The 15622-nt window shown below is 37.4% G+C and overlaps 1 protein-coding gene across 1 annotated transcript; it reads left to right on the top strand.

Annotated features, from left to right (window-relative positions):
• The first annotated feature begins 11682 nt into the window (after positions 1 to 11682).
• LOC110896225 lies at positions 11683 to 14755 on the top strand. The gene is made up of 4 exons (XM_022143689.2): positions 11683 to 12403; positions 12477 to 12890; positions 12964 to 13859; positions 13923 to 14755. The coding sequence occupies exons 1-4, from the start codon at positions 11683 to 11685 to the stop codon at positions 14517 to 14519; spliced, it is 2628 nt and encodes an 875-aa protein (XP_021999381.1). The 3' UTR covers positions 14520 to 14755.
• Positions 14756 to 15622: the final 867 nt, after the last annotated feature.

The raw sequence follows: 15622 nt of genomic DNA on the forward strand, positions 1-15622 counted from the left end.
CGGGCCGCCTGAATCCTCATGTCAGTAAACGGATCTTCACATGGCTCGCGGCCCGCATTAGCTTGCTTGTTTCTCTAACGCGGCCCACCTGAGGCCTGCAAATCAAGATTTTCAAATCTTTTACCATGATTAGCCTGACCTTTGGGTTCCGAAGGGGAACTTTGCGTTTTGGGCCTCGTTTATTTACGAATAAGGGCCTCGCGACTTTTACCCGCATTGTTAAGTCCCCGGTTAGTTTAATTACTATCCGAAAAGCCTTATCTTTCATTGTTGACGCTTCTAACCCCTCGCATACGGAATTGATCATAACTTTCTCGTTTCAAAATGGAACTTCGTGAAATTTATATTGTATATTCTAGTGAGCGTAATTTACTGTTACAAAGCCTCGGGTATGTTAAAGGGTCACTCAGAGGTATCATTTAAGCATGTTGACACAATTACCCCCTGTAGTTTGTAATCTCTCACTTTCTTCCGTATTTTGTTCCGTACGACCCATGATTTATCCGTTTGAAGGTACGAGCATCGTTTAGGGTTACTGTACAATGTATTTATCCCTCGTTGTCATTTTTAACCCTCGAATTTACATAATTTCCATGTTTATCAACTTTAGTCCTTTATTCAGTATTTAATACCACGTGTAAACTCAAGACACGTGTCAATACATTATTGGACGCAAAATTTCGAGGTGTTACAATAATGATGGAGGATGATGATGGTGGTTGGTAAAGGAGGGGATGGTAAAAAGACATATCTACCCTCACATGTTTTATATGTAAGGTGACTTAACCAAAAAAATAAACTGAGTTTTCATCAAAGGTTGATACTCGCAACAATAAATAAAGCAAAAGGCTGATTAGAGGTTTTTTAAACTTAAAGCTATAACTTGCAAGTTTAAGCATACATAAAGGTCGATTTATTTTGTATATATATATTTGTGTATTAAATATTTTTCAGTATTCAACCCGTGTAATACACATAATATTATGGAATTTCAGAGTTACTAATAACATAGACTGGTTTTTGTGATAAATTCCAATAAGTTGAGTGAATTGTATAAAAATACGTCAATTATATAAAAGTTTTTTGCAGTTATTTAATTATATCTTTCTATTATATAACCTGTGTAACAGGGCCGGCCTAGAGCAAGTGTCGGGTGGGCGACTCTGGGCCCAAATCAAAATAGGGCCCGAAAAAATTTATAATTTTGTATACATATGTTTTAAAAAATTGTATGTTTTTAAAGAAAATAAACTTAAAGGGCCTGAATTTATGAACAAAAAACGTTAAAGCCCAATTGTGTAGAACCACAACTCTTTCGAATCCCAACTGTTTTTGCCAATCAAATTTAGAAGCCCATCTGTTTTAGTGTGTAATGGATTAATGACTTGACACAAACTAATAAACAAATATAATAAATTAGTGATTAGGGCCGCAAATGACCATTTTTTGTGATTTTCAAAGACAGCTCTATTGTGTAATATACATGTCTACAACGTAGCTATTGATAAATTACATCTATAATCAATATAAAAATACATTTACACTAACGTGGGGGGTAGGGATATGGTAAAAAGTGTCCAAAGTGTAAGAAGTGTAAGAAGTGTTTTAAACCATTGGATCTTTGATCTAATGGTTGAGATCAAAAGGGTATTAAAATGTAAATTGTGTTTTAATTAGAAGGGGCTTTTGTAAAATTGAAGGGCAATAGTGTCTTTTCCATTCTTTCAAATATGGTAACCGTTTCAAACACAACCATCAAACTCCTAAAAATCAGCGAATTATATGTAACCGCCATCAATCTCCAAAAAAAAATCAGCGAATTTCTTCATACTTTAAAACATTCCCAGATTTTTAAAACGTAATCGCAGATTCAAGTCATGGTGTTTTATCTGGAGACATTGTTGATGGCGTGGTGTTTTATCTGGAGACATTGTTCGTGGCGTAGTGTTTTATAAATACAAAACATTCCCAGATTTTAAAACACCAAGACTAGGATTCAAGTCATGGTGTTTTATCTGGAGACCTTGTTCATAGTGTGGTGTTTTAAAACATCTATGATTCAAGTCATGGTGTTTTATCATGAGACATTATTCATGGCGTGGTGTTTTATCTGGAGACATTGTTCATATCGTGGTGTTTTATCTGGAGACATTGTTCATGGTGTGGTGTTTTATCTGGGGACATTATTCATGCCGTGGTGTTTTATCTGGAGACATTGTTCATGGCGTGGTGTTTTGTCTCCAGATGTTTAAAACACTATGCCATGAACAATGTCACCAGATAAAACACCACGCCATGATTCAAGTCATGGTGTTTTATCTGGAATCCCCAGCAACCTTCTATATAAAACACCATGACCAACATCATAGTCAATTTATCCAGTTGTTTTAAAACACCACGCCATGAATCTGATTATAGATCTATTTATGATAAAGTATGAAGAAATTCGTTGATTTTTTGGAGATTGATGACGGTTACCATATAATTCGCTGGTTACCATATAATTCGTTGATATTTGAATTAAATGACAAAATGTACAATTACAAAACTACCCTTTTGAATTAATTAAGAGGATGGACACTTGTCATTCCAGGAATATTTCTTACACTTCTTACAAATTAAGCACTTTGTACAGGATCCTAAACCCTAACGTGGGTATTTCTGATTAATTAGTTTACGAGCATTTTCAACTTTCATCATGCAAACTTGCAAAGCTTGACACACACACACACATATATATATATATATACAGGGGAAGGTTAACGTATATTACGGCTTAACGTACATCACGTACGACAGGTAATTACGCACGTTCATTTTAAAATCACGCACGTTATAACTCAAAAATCCAAAATCACGCATGTTAAAACACAATAATCACGCATATTGAAAACATTAATCACGCATGTTACAGAACAAATCACGCACGTTGTCGTACGTGAAGTACGTTAAGCTGTAATGTACGATATACTTTTTCTATATATATATATATATGTATTTGTGCAAGGACTGATTCACACAATTCACTATCAAGAGGGTTGTTCGCAGATGAACCTAACCCTGTATTTAAAAAAATTGTATTAAGTATTTGATCTGTTTAACTATAAGCATAATTATATTATATTTAAAAAATTGTAATTAAATACATGTATAATAAATCAAATAAGTTGACTTTAAAAGTCAGCATACAGTATGATTAGTTCATCCCTACATATGGTCGCTTTTGGATTGGAATGGGTGCTTATTATTCAAGTATTCTTTAGTAATACGATATACTCATTAAGATTAATATATAAAAAAACAGAAAGTGAAACAATATAACTTGATTCATGTAACCCTACGTACATAATTTAATTTACCATCAAGTGGTGTTTTAGGGAAAAAAAAAATACATAGTACAATTATTTATCACATTTACACATACAAACACATATATGTTCACAAAGTGAATATAAAGACAGAGAGAAAACTTCTCCAAATAATTAATCAATTTTTATCAAGTTTTTCATTAAAATTACTCAAAGTTTTTTTATCATCTAAAACCACTCAATTTTTATTTGATGGTTCGGCCGAGGAAGCAAGAAGTAGTCTTCAAGGTGGGGTCAAACTTATGCTTTATATCTATATCTAAACTATATTATCATACGTAATACGTATGAAGAGAAAAAACAATTTTACATAAAATTCAAGAGTTTAAGTAATTAGACGTGTTAGTACGTAAGGTAAAATCCTTTAAACCATAAAATCCTAAAATCTATTGGATTTTTAGCACTTTTGCTCTTCTTACATCAGATGAGGCTAAAGGGTATGGAGAGCCTCATTCCCAAGGGGATGGGCCGTGACGTAGGCGCCACGTAGACTTGGCTTGGAGGGGATGGACCTAAAAGGGTGGGGGATGAGCCCCTTTATATATATATATATATATATATATATATATATATATATATATATATATATAGGGAGAAGATCATGCGAGAACCACCTTTTATTGTAAGAACCGCGAGAACCAATGTGAACACACCAAAAATGCCTAAAAATAGCTAAAAATCACATAAAAATTTTTTTTTTGATTTTTTTAATATTTTTTAGGTTAAAATCGCTACTTTTCGAAGCAAAAAAAAAAAAAAAATTTTAATTTTTTTTTTTAAAAAAATTTTTTTTTTTTTTTTTGCTTCGAAAAGTAGCGATTTTAACCTAAAAAATATTAAAAAAATCAAAAAAAAATTTTTTAGATTTTTTTTTGATTTTTTTAGATTTTTTTAGATTTTTTTAGATTTTTTTTAGATTTTTTTAGGTTTTTTGGGGGTTTAGTTTTTAGCATTTTAGCTTGGGTGGGGGGGGGGGGGGGGGTTAGGTTTTTGGGGGGTGGGGGAGGGGGGTTTAGGTTTTTGGGGGGGGGGTGGGTTTTTTTTAGTTTTTTTTAGGTTTTTTTTAGCTTGGGGGGGGGGGGTTTAGGTTTTTTTGGGGGGGGGGGGGGTTAGGTTTTTTTTTTTGGGGGGGGGGGGGGTGGGGGTTAGGTTTTTTTTAGGTTTTTTAGCTTGGGGGGAGGGGGGGGTTAGGTTTTGGGGGGGGGGGTTAGGTTTTTTTTGGGGGGGGGGGGGGTGGGGGTTTAGGTTTTTGGGGGGGAGGGGTTGGGGGTTAGGTTTTTTTAGGTTTTTTTAGGTTTTTTAGCTATTTTAGGTTGTGTTCACATTGGTTCTCAAGGTTCTCACAATAAGGGTGGTTCTCGCATGAGCTCCTCCCTATATATATATATGTATATATATATATATGTATATATATATATGTATATATATATATATATATATATATATATATATATATATATATATATATATATATATATATATATATATATATATATATATATATATATGTATAGGATAGGAGTTGGCCAGAAAGTCCAAATTTCCTAAAAAGTGTAAAAAGTCATAAAACACCATAATGTCAACCATAAAACACACCAAAAACCCACAAATAATATGATGAAGATTACTAAAACATCATGTATGTGGGTTTTGTGTTGTGTTTTAGATGTTAAGGCTCTGATTGTGGAATGACAAATATTATTGTGTTTTATGTTGTTTAGCATCGTGTGTTTTATATTCATAGTTCTACGATGGTGTGTTTGAAGTTTTTATGGACTATTAGAGTTTGAATATGGTGTTTTAGTAATATTCATTCTATTATTTGTGAGTTTTAGGTGTGTTTTATGCCTGAAATTATTGTGTTTTATGACTTTTTACACTTTTTAGGAAAAACACACTTTCCGTAGGATCCCCACTCTATATGTATATATATATATATATATATATATATATATATATATATATATATATATATATATATATATATATAGGGTTAGGTTCATTTGTGAACAACCCCTTGCTTGTGAACAACCCCTTGCTTGTGAACTTAATGAACTAATCCTAGCCCTTGATTTAGTTTTATGGTTATAAGGGTATGATTGTAATTAACCATTTAAACTTACTCTTTTATTTAATTATAATCTAAATTGATTTTGATTTTCAACATCAGTTTCCCATTCTACATTCTACGTAACTACTCCCTATAATTTTTCAATCCAATGGACTGATTGTAATTTTGAATTTAAGATTCACAAAAAAAAAAAAAAAATAGCGACAGTCCCCTTCTTCTTTCAATCGACGACCCCTATATTTTCTGGTGAATCGTTCTTCTTCAACCATTTAGACAGCGATTAAATATTCCGGCTACATACTGAAGGTACCAATGTCTTTATAATCGGTTTTTTTTCATCCTGTATACGTTATTCGATTGTGTAGATTCAAGCGTTTGTTCCAAAATTAGTTCGATATTCTATACCTTTTTCCCATATTCAAGTTCGCCGGGTCCTCTTCTTCTTTTTCATCTGATCAATATGTTCATCAAAAGTCCCAGTTTACAAAAGTTTCTTCTAGCGGTGATTGATTATTCTCACGAGTTCTTGGAGGTAACTTACTGGTTTTTCATCAATTTCTTTACACTTCGCTTTTATTTGATTTGTGTAGACTTCTAATCTTGTTTGTTCATCTAAAAAGTTAGGGTTTACGTTTTCTTTCATATAAAAAGCTTTATTGTTAAATAAGTTACTTCTTTATTTAATCAAGATGTACTAGTGTTTTTTTTATTAGTTGTTCTAGATTCATAGCGTACATGTGATTTGTGGGGTTTTTTTGGTTGATTTTGTTCAGATATTGTGATGATGATGTTTTTATGTTAGGGTTTATACGATTATTAAGGATTAATGTATTACAAACATTATTTTTTATGAAAAAAAAAAGTATAGAAACTGGTTGGTAGTCTGTGTGTTGGGTATAATGGTTGGTCATGTGCTAGATTGTGGTTGGAAAGAGATTTCGTTACACACATATGTATAATGACATTTGATTTTGTTGATTTGCTTTGATTTTGTCAAGGGTTATATGATAGGGGGTGTGTTTATGTTAGGTTTGATACACATATGTATACTCTATTGTTTTGTCCATGTGCCACTGGTTGGGTGTGATGATTCGTAGTGGACAATAAGTCATTATACACGTGAGTAATGAAATTTACATGACGGATAGACATGTGTTTTGAAGAGTGGATTGTCGTTGGAAATGCAAGGACTAACGGGTATAATCTTACCAATGTGTGTTCAGTATATATATATGTGTATCTTTTGTATGGTATAGTTTAAACTCATGTATCTTTTGTACGATATAGTATATACTCATCTATAATTTATACTCATCTAAAACAAAGTTGTTGGTTAGTACATATGTGTATAACACAGTTGTACACATGTGTACAATTGCACACTTGGTTGTATTTAACCAACTGGGGTGTCCCAGTTGGCCAGTCCCACCTCTACTCTACACAGAGACCCGGGTTCGAGTCCAGGCAGGGGGTATTCTGCCACCTTCTTCCCAGAGGGAAACGGACTCAGCTCGGGATGGGGTATTCACCGCCAGGCAGCATTGGGACGATGCTAGCTTGTGGAGTGGGATCACTCCAGCGGCCGGGAGGTCCGTGCAATAACCCCCCCCCCCCACTTGGTTGTATTTCCCAGTGTACTTGTGTACTTTTAGTCCAACGCTCTCATGGACACCTATCTGAATTACACATTTTTTTATTATTATATTATTTTTTATATTACACACATTGCCTGACTTTCATGTTTATCTTTACATGTGGAATCGGTTGCTAGTAACGTATACGAAGGTCCCAATGGCACTAGTTACCAAACACACCTACCAGTTTCAAATCCTTTGTTGGATGTCGATTTCATTCATTCCAGGAAGCAATAGCTATATATGAGTTGTATGCGGAGATGGCCGAATTTTGTACACAGTTAGGAACTACAAAGAAAGATAAAGATAAAGAAATAACCAAATGTAAAACGCGGGTTATAATATATGGCTTCGGAAAAATACATGATGAATAAACCAATCAACACTTATTTGTCGATGGGCAATACACAAATGTATAACTGCATGTTACACATATGTAAACCAAGGGTTCTAACATATTGTTTCGGCACTTGCAGTATTTCATAAACAAGACCATTCAATTCGATCATGATCTTGAATTAAAGATGTTACATCCATTGAATATATACTTACTACACATATCTATACCATACGTGTGGTTTACAGAGGTGTCTTTGAGAATTCACGTACCATGTTTGAGCTTGAAAAAATGTGCCCTTCCGTAATGTTTTATATTCTTAAGAAAAATCAAATTAGTATTGGGCTGGTGAGCTAAATTCTAAATCATAAAAAGTGATCTGTAAATGGGCTATATTGGAATTGGTATGTGTTTACTATCTAAAAAAATAACATATATATATATCGGATTTTTTTAAATCGCATGCCCTTCAAAATCACGAGCCTTGTGCGGAGGTCCTCCCCGCACACCATCAAAGCCGCCACTGGTGGTTTACATTACATCAGTGTAAATAGGGTGGAACACATATGTACACGAATGCTTATAAAACTAACATATTTTACATGTATCGTGTTATAGCAAACACCTATAAATAGTCAAATAATAAACATGTATATCTAACTTAATAAACATACATGCGATAAAAAACAAAACACATAATACACTTATGATGGAACATTACTTTAAACAAAAACTTAATTAACTACAAACCCAAAAAATGTAATATTTTTCCAAAAATAAAAATCACACAGTAGATAAGCAAAAGCCTAACAAGTTCTTGACTAGTGTCGTACACCAAATTAGATACATCTAATTCTTAAACAAAAGAGTCAGTTGGGCTTTCTTTTTCGTTTTTTTTTATGATCGTGGACCCAATCAGCCTACTAGGTAATAGATCTTGTACAACAAACTGCTTCAGGCCTACTCCAACCTTTGTTTCAAACACCATTTGCCTACGCATGCAATATATAATTTAAGGATTGGACAATTTATAAGTGTGAATTTTACAAACATATTACACGCACAGGTACAACTGCTTATTAGACACACATGTACAACTGCATTATACATATGTGTATGATAGGACACATTGTTTCAGATGAGTATAAACTATGTTGTACAACATATATAAACATATGTAAACTGAAACCACATTTGGTTAAGAAAGTAACATGCATGGTTTATCCAGTTCATAACTAGTATACATATACGTGCAAAAACTTTGAATCAATGAAAGTTGCTAACGTACAAACAAATTGTACACACATGTACAACTGTATTATACATATGTGTATTAGGCAACAACTTTGTTTCAGATGAGTATAAACTATACATATGTATATTAATGAATAACATTGATTCATATGAGTATAAACTGTACATATGTGTATTAGCACATGAACAAACATTATACTACACAGACAACAAACCACTTTCTATACTTTTTTCAACCAATCGTATAAACCCTAACATAAAAAATATCATCTTAACAAAATCTAAATAAATCAACCAAAAGAAACCCATAAATCACACGTGTATTATGAATCTGCAACAACTAATTAAAACACAAGACCTAATTTATTTAACAAAAACGTTTTTTATATGAACAAAAAAAACTTGAGCCCTAACTTTTTAGATGAATAAACAAGATTATAAGTCTACATAATCGAATAAAAGAGAGGTGTAAAGAAATCGATGAACAATCAGTAAGTTACCTCCAAGAACTCGCCGGAATAATCAATCACCGTCGAAAAAAACAAGGGGCCGTCACTTGAAGTTGTCTGTGAAAAATATTGGTATAGAGAGAGAATGTGATGAGGTTTTAATTTGATTTATGATTTGATCTACTAATAACTGATATTTAAATTATAAAGAATGTAAATTACTAATTAGCCCTCATATCATTTAATTAAAAACCATGTAACATATAAGAATTACAAAACTGCCATTCATTTTAAATCTCAAGATCTCCTAAATCAATGGACAAGATTTGTTCATTTTGTTCACAAAAACAATATGGTTCACTCATGAACCCCACCCTATATATATATATGTATGTATAGATGTGTGTGTGTTAGGAGAGAGGAGAGAGGCACGACACATCCGACTGTGGGGAGCCGATGTTGCCGAGCCGACCCTATGGGGGGCGGTGTGGGGGACCGGGGCCGGTCCTAGCCGGGCCTCAGCCGGCCCCATACCCTTCAGTCTGAGAAATTAACGTTGAACGAAGAAATGGCTAAGGGTTCCTTGCTTTCCCAATAAATTCATTGATTCTGATTTTTTTGCACATCCCATATGGATGAGAAAACAGTTTTGGATGAAAGAAATGACTAACAAAAGGCTCTTTGCTTTCCTAGAGAATTCATCCATTCTGCATTTATTTTTCATCCATTCACATCCATTCACATTAGATGAGAAAACGACGTTGAATGAAAAAAATGGCTATAAAACGACTCCTTACTTTCCCAAAGAACTCATTCATTCATTTGTGGAAATATATTGAGTTTTATCCATTGGTTAATAGTGAAACCAAAAAAACTTATGGTTAACTTTTAGAGTGCACTTTTTTATTTGTACAGTTTAGTGTTTATTCGATTGAAATGCCTAACTCACTTGTTTTAAAGGAAGAGTTTGAAACTAAGTGGGTTGGTTTGTCAAATGTATCTAGATATAAAAAGTCCTTGTTAAAAATTAAGGCTAGTCTACTTGATAGAGGCTTATGTCATTTAGGATTATTGGTATAGTAATATAGTAGAAGCACGCGTTGCTATTAAAAAAAAGAAAAAAAATAATAGCTCGCATATTATGATGTATTAATTTTTTTATTTTTTTATCAATTAGATTCACATTTAATTTTCATAATAAAAAAAACCATTTAAAAAGGTGAAATTACATCAATTTCTACTTTTGCCTATGACAGTCACTTTATTTACTTGCATTTATAGCACAAATTCAATATATGATACAATCAATCTTTAGATTATACGGGGCACTCTCGGTGACACCATGCGGTGACCCAAGTCCCTGTTAGGGAACACCGCCGCCATTCTTGCGGTGAGGCAAATCGGGGACCAAGCTCGGTGTATGTTCACCGCATGAAGGAGAGAGGAGATGGTGGGCCTCCCTCATTTTCAACCAATCAATTATTTTCCTTTTTTTTAATAAAAAAACAATTCCCCCAAGAGAGGAGTGCTGCCATCAAATTGAGGGTGTGAGGAGAATTTAAGAGAGGAGTTGACGTGGCATAACCTGATTGGGTGTGTGTAAGAGAAAGAACTCCCCTAAGAGGGGAGTGCCCCTCTCACCTTTATTAATTGATCTTATTTAAACCACAACACATATTTCTCGTTATACTACTTTTTTTTTAAGAATTTTAAGTAATATTATACCTTTCTCATATTATATGCTACAATCAATCTTATTAATTGATCTTATTTAACCCACAACTCATATATATTTCTCGTTATACTACTTTTTTTAAGAATTTTAAGTAATATATACCTTTCTCATATGCATATTGAAGAAACACTGACCTTAACAACTCTGGAAACTTCAACGATCAATGACCCGAACGTGTGGCTGCAAAACAGAAACACCGTTAGGACTCGTTACAGGAATGGGGTTATTCCTGTAACCACCCTCCGGCGTGAGAATAAGTATTCGTTCTTTTGGAGAAGTATATGAAGGGAAAAGTGTATGGGAATTAGATGATCGTACCTTACGTATTTGTCTTTATTTATAGGTTCTCAATTAGGGTTTCCCTTATTTTAGGATGTGCTCCGATAAGGTGGAGATTTACATGATCTTCCCGAAAAGTGGGAGATTTAGTTATGCACCTTCCTTATAGATATGGAAGGTTCTAGAATAATTCTGGGTATTTATGTAAATATAAAAGGTTGTAACCGGGTCGGGTGAGCGACGCGGGTCACACCTCGTCATGTCCCCCCAGTCCGAGCTCATGGAGGGAGTCCATTAGGTCGGACTAAGAGAAAAAGAAAAAGGGTAAACTCGTAATGATTTGTGTGACGACCTTTGGAAATGACGGCGAAAATAGCGGATGTGACAGTTGGGTCATCTCGTCAAGGACAGCTGTCTTTTCCCGTGATTGACACGTGCGTCGATTCGTACACATTTTTGAATTTGAAAAGTTTTCGTATCTTATAAAAGACGATGCCTTAAACGGATGTTCAAGAAATCACCCCCAAATTACTCTATCACCATCTTCTCTATTCAATGGCTTCAAAAACGACCGAATCCTCTTCCGCCGCTTCCATGGACGTACTACTGTGCAAATGGGGCGTGATGTCTTTCAACAATTTGGTCCATGATTATGGCATTAGGGCTGAATGGAATCCTGTGTTGCCGTCAAAAACCGACACCGCCTTTCCCCTGAAAGCAGGTAAAATCACTTTGTTTAGTGATTTTTTCAAGTTTTGCAACTTCCGGTTACCCATCACCAAATTTTTGAAATTGGTGCTTGATTTCTACCGCATCCACATTTCTCAAATACATCCTCTTGGCCTTGTGAAACTTCGACAATTCGAGTATGCCTGCGTAGCTCTTGGTCACATCCCAGAACTGATCGTCTTTAGGGCTTTCTTCGTACTTGTGTGGAAATCCCCTTTCTTTACCTTTGATCGGCGGGATACCGAAGTATCATGTCTGAGGGAGATCCCTACAAGTTCTAGAGACAAGGATTGGAAGAAAAAATTCTTCTACCTGGATGCCAGTGCTATTCCCGGGGAAATGCATTGGCAAGATAAAGGACCGAAGGATAAAGTGAAGGATGATGCTCCCCCTGCAGATTCGTACGCGTCAAATGCGCTGTATGTAAAACTGTGTGGCCGCCCCTTTGAGTGCACTATTATTCCAGAAGGGGCGCTAGTGATGGCCGGTATGAGCCTGTTATGGCCGGATATAAGGCGTTATCCCTCATTCCAACGGGAAGATGGAGGTATGTTTACATTACCACACCTGGTTAACATATTTTTAAATCCGGTATTAATTAAATCACGTATTTTGCGCAGGGGAGTGGGGGATGTTTGACTTTGTTGATCCACCACGTCACCTGGCGTTGAAACCCAATGACCGGAGACTTGATGAAGGGGAACCAGATGTGTTGAAAGTGCATCTGGAACAATTTCTTCTACCGGCGATGCCAACGGATCCCTTGGAGTATATCGCTCCCTTGTCGGGTATGGCGGCCGCTACTTCAGCATCATCAGAGAAGAAACCTATTCGGCTAAAGCTGTCTGGGAGAAAACCTGCAGCAACCACTGTCAGCGTGCCCGTGATGGAAGAGACGCCCAACGCGAGTCGTGAAGTTTCCTTAGCTTCCGACCTGACCAGTCCTGGCCGTGCTTCGAAAAAGAGGAAAATCTTTGTGGCACCTACGCTGAGCGCGTTTCAGGCGGTGCAAGCCGCATGTGCAATTTCACCAGGTATTTTATTTTAAATAACCATATGGCATACTAGTGTCCCTGCTGATAGCGTCCGTCTGGTCTTGTGGTGCAGGTACCTTTGCGGGAATATCATCCGGGGGTGTGCCATCCACTGTTGTTTCGACTATGGCGGCGTCTTGTACTGGTAGTACCAGCATGCCTACGAGTCCACAAGTTTCAGCGTCATTCGCTCCCGCTGTGAGCTGCATCATGCCCATTCCTAGTTCTACGGTATCCATAGCCGTAACTTCCGAGCCGCTGCCCTCGCTTCGATCAGGTGGTTTTGACACAACCCTTCCTGAATCGCCCAAGGACATGTTTGCTGGTTTTGACACCAATGCTGCTGCCGCGTCGACCACGCATGAGGCAACTAGCGTGGGTGGAGGCGATAATCGTGCGTCGAGCAGCGGCATTGCTGACGATGGTGCCCGCTTGATTGATGATTTGTTTATACCTACCGTTTGTTGGGATCCTCATGCCCAGGATAAACGTTACCAGCCTCAATGGAAGATTGCTGAATCTTCCCGACTTATCTTTCCTCCAGTTGTCCAACATTGGGTTGAGAGGGCGTACCCCCCCGCTGAAGCGGCGTATGTTGAGGGGTTAAACAATGAGGATTTGATGAATTCGTCTATATCAGATTCTGTGACCCTACCTCGCCGGTTGGTAGAGATACGGCGCCGGTGGGTGCGTGATAACACCCAACTTCATGAGGCCCGGGTCATTATCCAGGAACTGAGGGATGACAAGCATCGCCTCGAAAGTCAACTGCAGACCGCTGGGTTGAAAGAGGCCCGATTTCTGTCAGAGAAGAATAAGGCCGAGGAGGATTTGCGGAGGGTAACTGAACATCTCGCTGAGGAAAGGATCTTATGGGCCCGCGATATGGCGGAAAAAGATAGGGTTTTGGCTCAAGCGAAAAATGTACAAGAGGAGTTGGAACGCAAGGCTGTGGCAGAGGCTCAGAAGGTGAGACACGAGTTATCGGCCCAATTGGAAAAATTTCGTGTTGACACTGATTTTGTGTCCCAGGTTCAGGAGCGGTACCAGGATTTGACAACCGAAGTAGAGACCTGTCATACCAAGATCCGACTGATGCAGGGAGAGTTGGAGGAGCGTGAGGCAAAATTCAAGGAGATGCAAGATCATTGTGATTCCCTTGTCACCCAAAACAATAAGCTTGCTGCATCGTCGTCTTCAAAGTTAAGGGAGGTGGAGGACGCGCTGGCACAATCCCATGCAGAGATCGATGATTTGACCAACCAGCTAGCGGCTATGCGGGGAGACAGGAATTGGTTGATAACTAATGGGCTAGTGGGGGCGTTCGAATTTCTGCGTGAGTCGTCCCACTTTACTAGCCTGATTGACCGTCTTTCCGCCGCTGCCTACCAAGCTGGTCATCATGATGGTGTACTTAAAGGCTACATGGACTGCCAGCAAGCGGAAAGAGTCCCGCCGGACTTCCAAACCCTCAAAAATAAGTTACAGGCTGATATGGCGAAGGCTCTTGAAGCTGCGTACACCGAACCTCTACCTTGCTATGGCGATCTGATGGATAAAGTTAATGAAGATGGAATAGACTCGCTACGTCTGATGCTGGACCCTGCGGACGAGTCCGAAGAAGACTGACCATTCCGTTATTCATTTGTTTTGCTCGTTGTGTACTCTTGCTGATACTGTTTAAATTGGGTTTAGTGCCCATTATCCGTTTTGATTTGACAGCCAAATTAATGCAAATGTCATGATTTCTGACACCGCCGTCGTTGAAAATATGACTCTGTGATGTGTGATGATTACTTTTAATTAATATACCTGATGTCATCACTGTCAAAACTTGTTAACTACTGCTATAAATTCACCCTTCGTTTCCATTTTTGTTTATGTTTGTGCAATGGAAAGAAAACGATACCGGCAAAGGCTTTCCGAGATCTTTCGGGTGCTTGACGCTGCTGATGGCCTTTTGATGTTACAGCATCCGGTAACAAGATCAATGCTTAGGAGCAGACGACCAATCCCAAATGCTGCTCCGGTTCGTGCCAACCGAGCATGTCAAAGCCTTGTTATCCCGGACCCTCAACCAGAGGATCCCAGAATGCAGCTATCGGCTGATGTGTTGACTGACTTGATCCAGGCGGACCCTGAACGGCGATATCGTCTGACCTACCAACGTCAGTCCGGTGGTCGGACGAAGGGGCAGCCGACGGATGCCTCTGGCTTGATGTTCCGAATGGTTGGTGGCTCAACTGCTCCCTTGGCCGTCAACCCTGTGGTGGTGGTGGAAGACGATGATGATGTGGGGGCGCCTACCCCTGCAGTGGTGACGGCACCCATCTTTCATCAATAGGTGTTTTATGAACATGTTCTGTATTTTGGTTCCCTTATGTTTGGTTTTTATTAAAAACAGGGACAAGTACTTGGTTTTTGATTTTTTGAGATAGGCTATGTATATGTAATGATGCCTACCTGCTTTTTGAGGCGGTTTATGTATCTATTACCAAGATACCCGCCGTAAGCGCTTGTTGTAGTTACCCTATGACTTATAATGAAAAATATTTCGTGTTTAAGGGTGTTGTTTTTGTTTCTACCGGATAATGCATTCATTGTGCGATGGTAATTTTTGTAATAGATGAACTTGCATCTTTATTAAACTTGCATTAAAAAATAAACAAAGAGTAAAAATCCCATGATGGGTTACAAATGCGAACTGGAAAAGGTAATTGACTCTTGCTGTT

This window comes from Helianthus annuus, chromosome 12, assembly GCF_002127325.2.
Source record: "Helianthus annuus cultivar XRQ/B chromosome 12, HanXRQr2.0-SUNRISE, whole genome shotgun sequence".
Taxonomy (NCBI): domain Eukaryota; kingdom Viridiplantae; phylum Streptophyta; class Magnoliopsida; order Asterales; family Asteraceae; genus Helianthus; species Helianthus annuus.

What these genes read in the sequence shown, in the direction of transcription:
- LOC110896225 (XM_022143689.2), top strand. Translation starts at nt 11,683, where the DNA reads ATGGCTTCAAAAACGACCGAATCCTCTTCCGCCGCTTCCATGGACGTA. An exon ending in CGCATGTGCAATTTCACCAG is followed by an intron (nt 12,891 to 12,963) that starts GTATTTTATTTT and finishes CTTGTGGTGCAG; the next exon opens with GTACCTTTGCGGGAATATCA. An exon ending in CTGTGGCAGAGGCTCAGAAG is followed by an intron (nt 13,860 to 13,922) that starts GTGAGACACGAG and finishes TTTGTGTCCCAG; the next exon opens with GTTCAGGAGCGGTACCAGGA.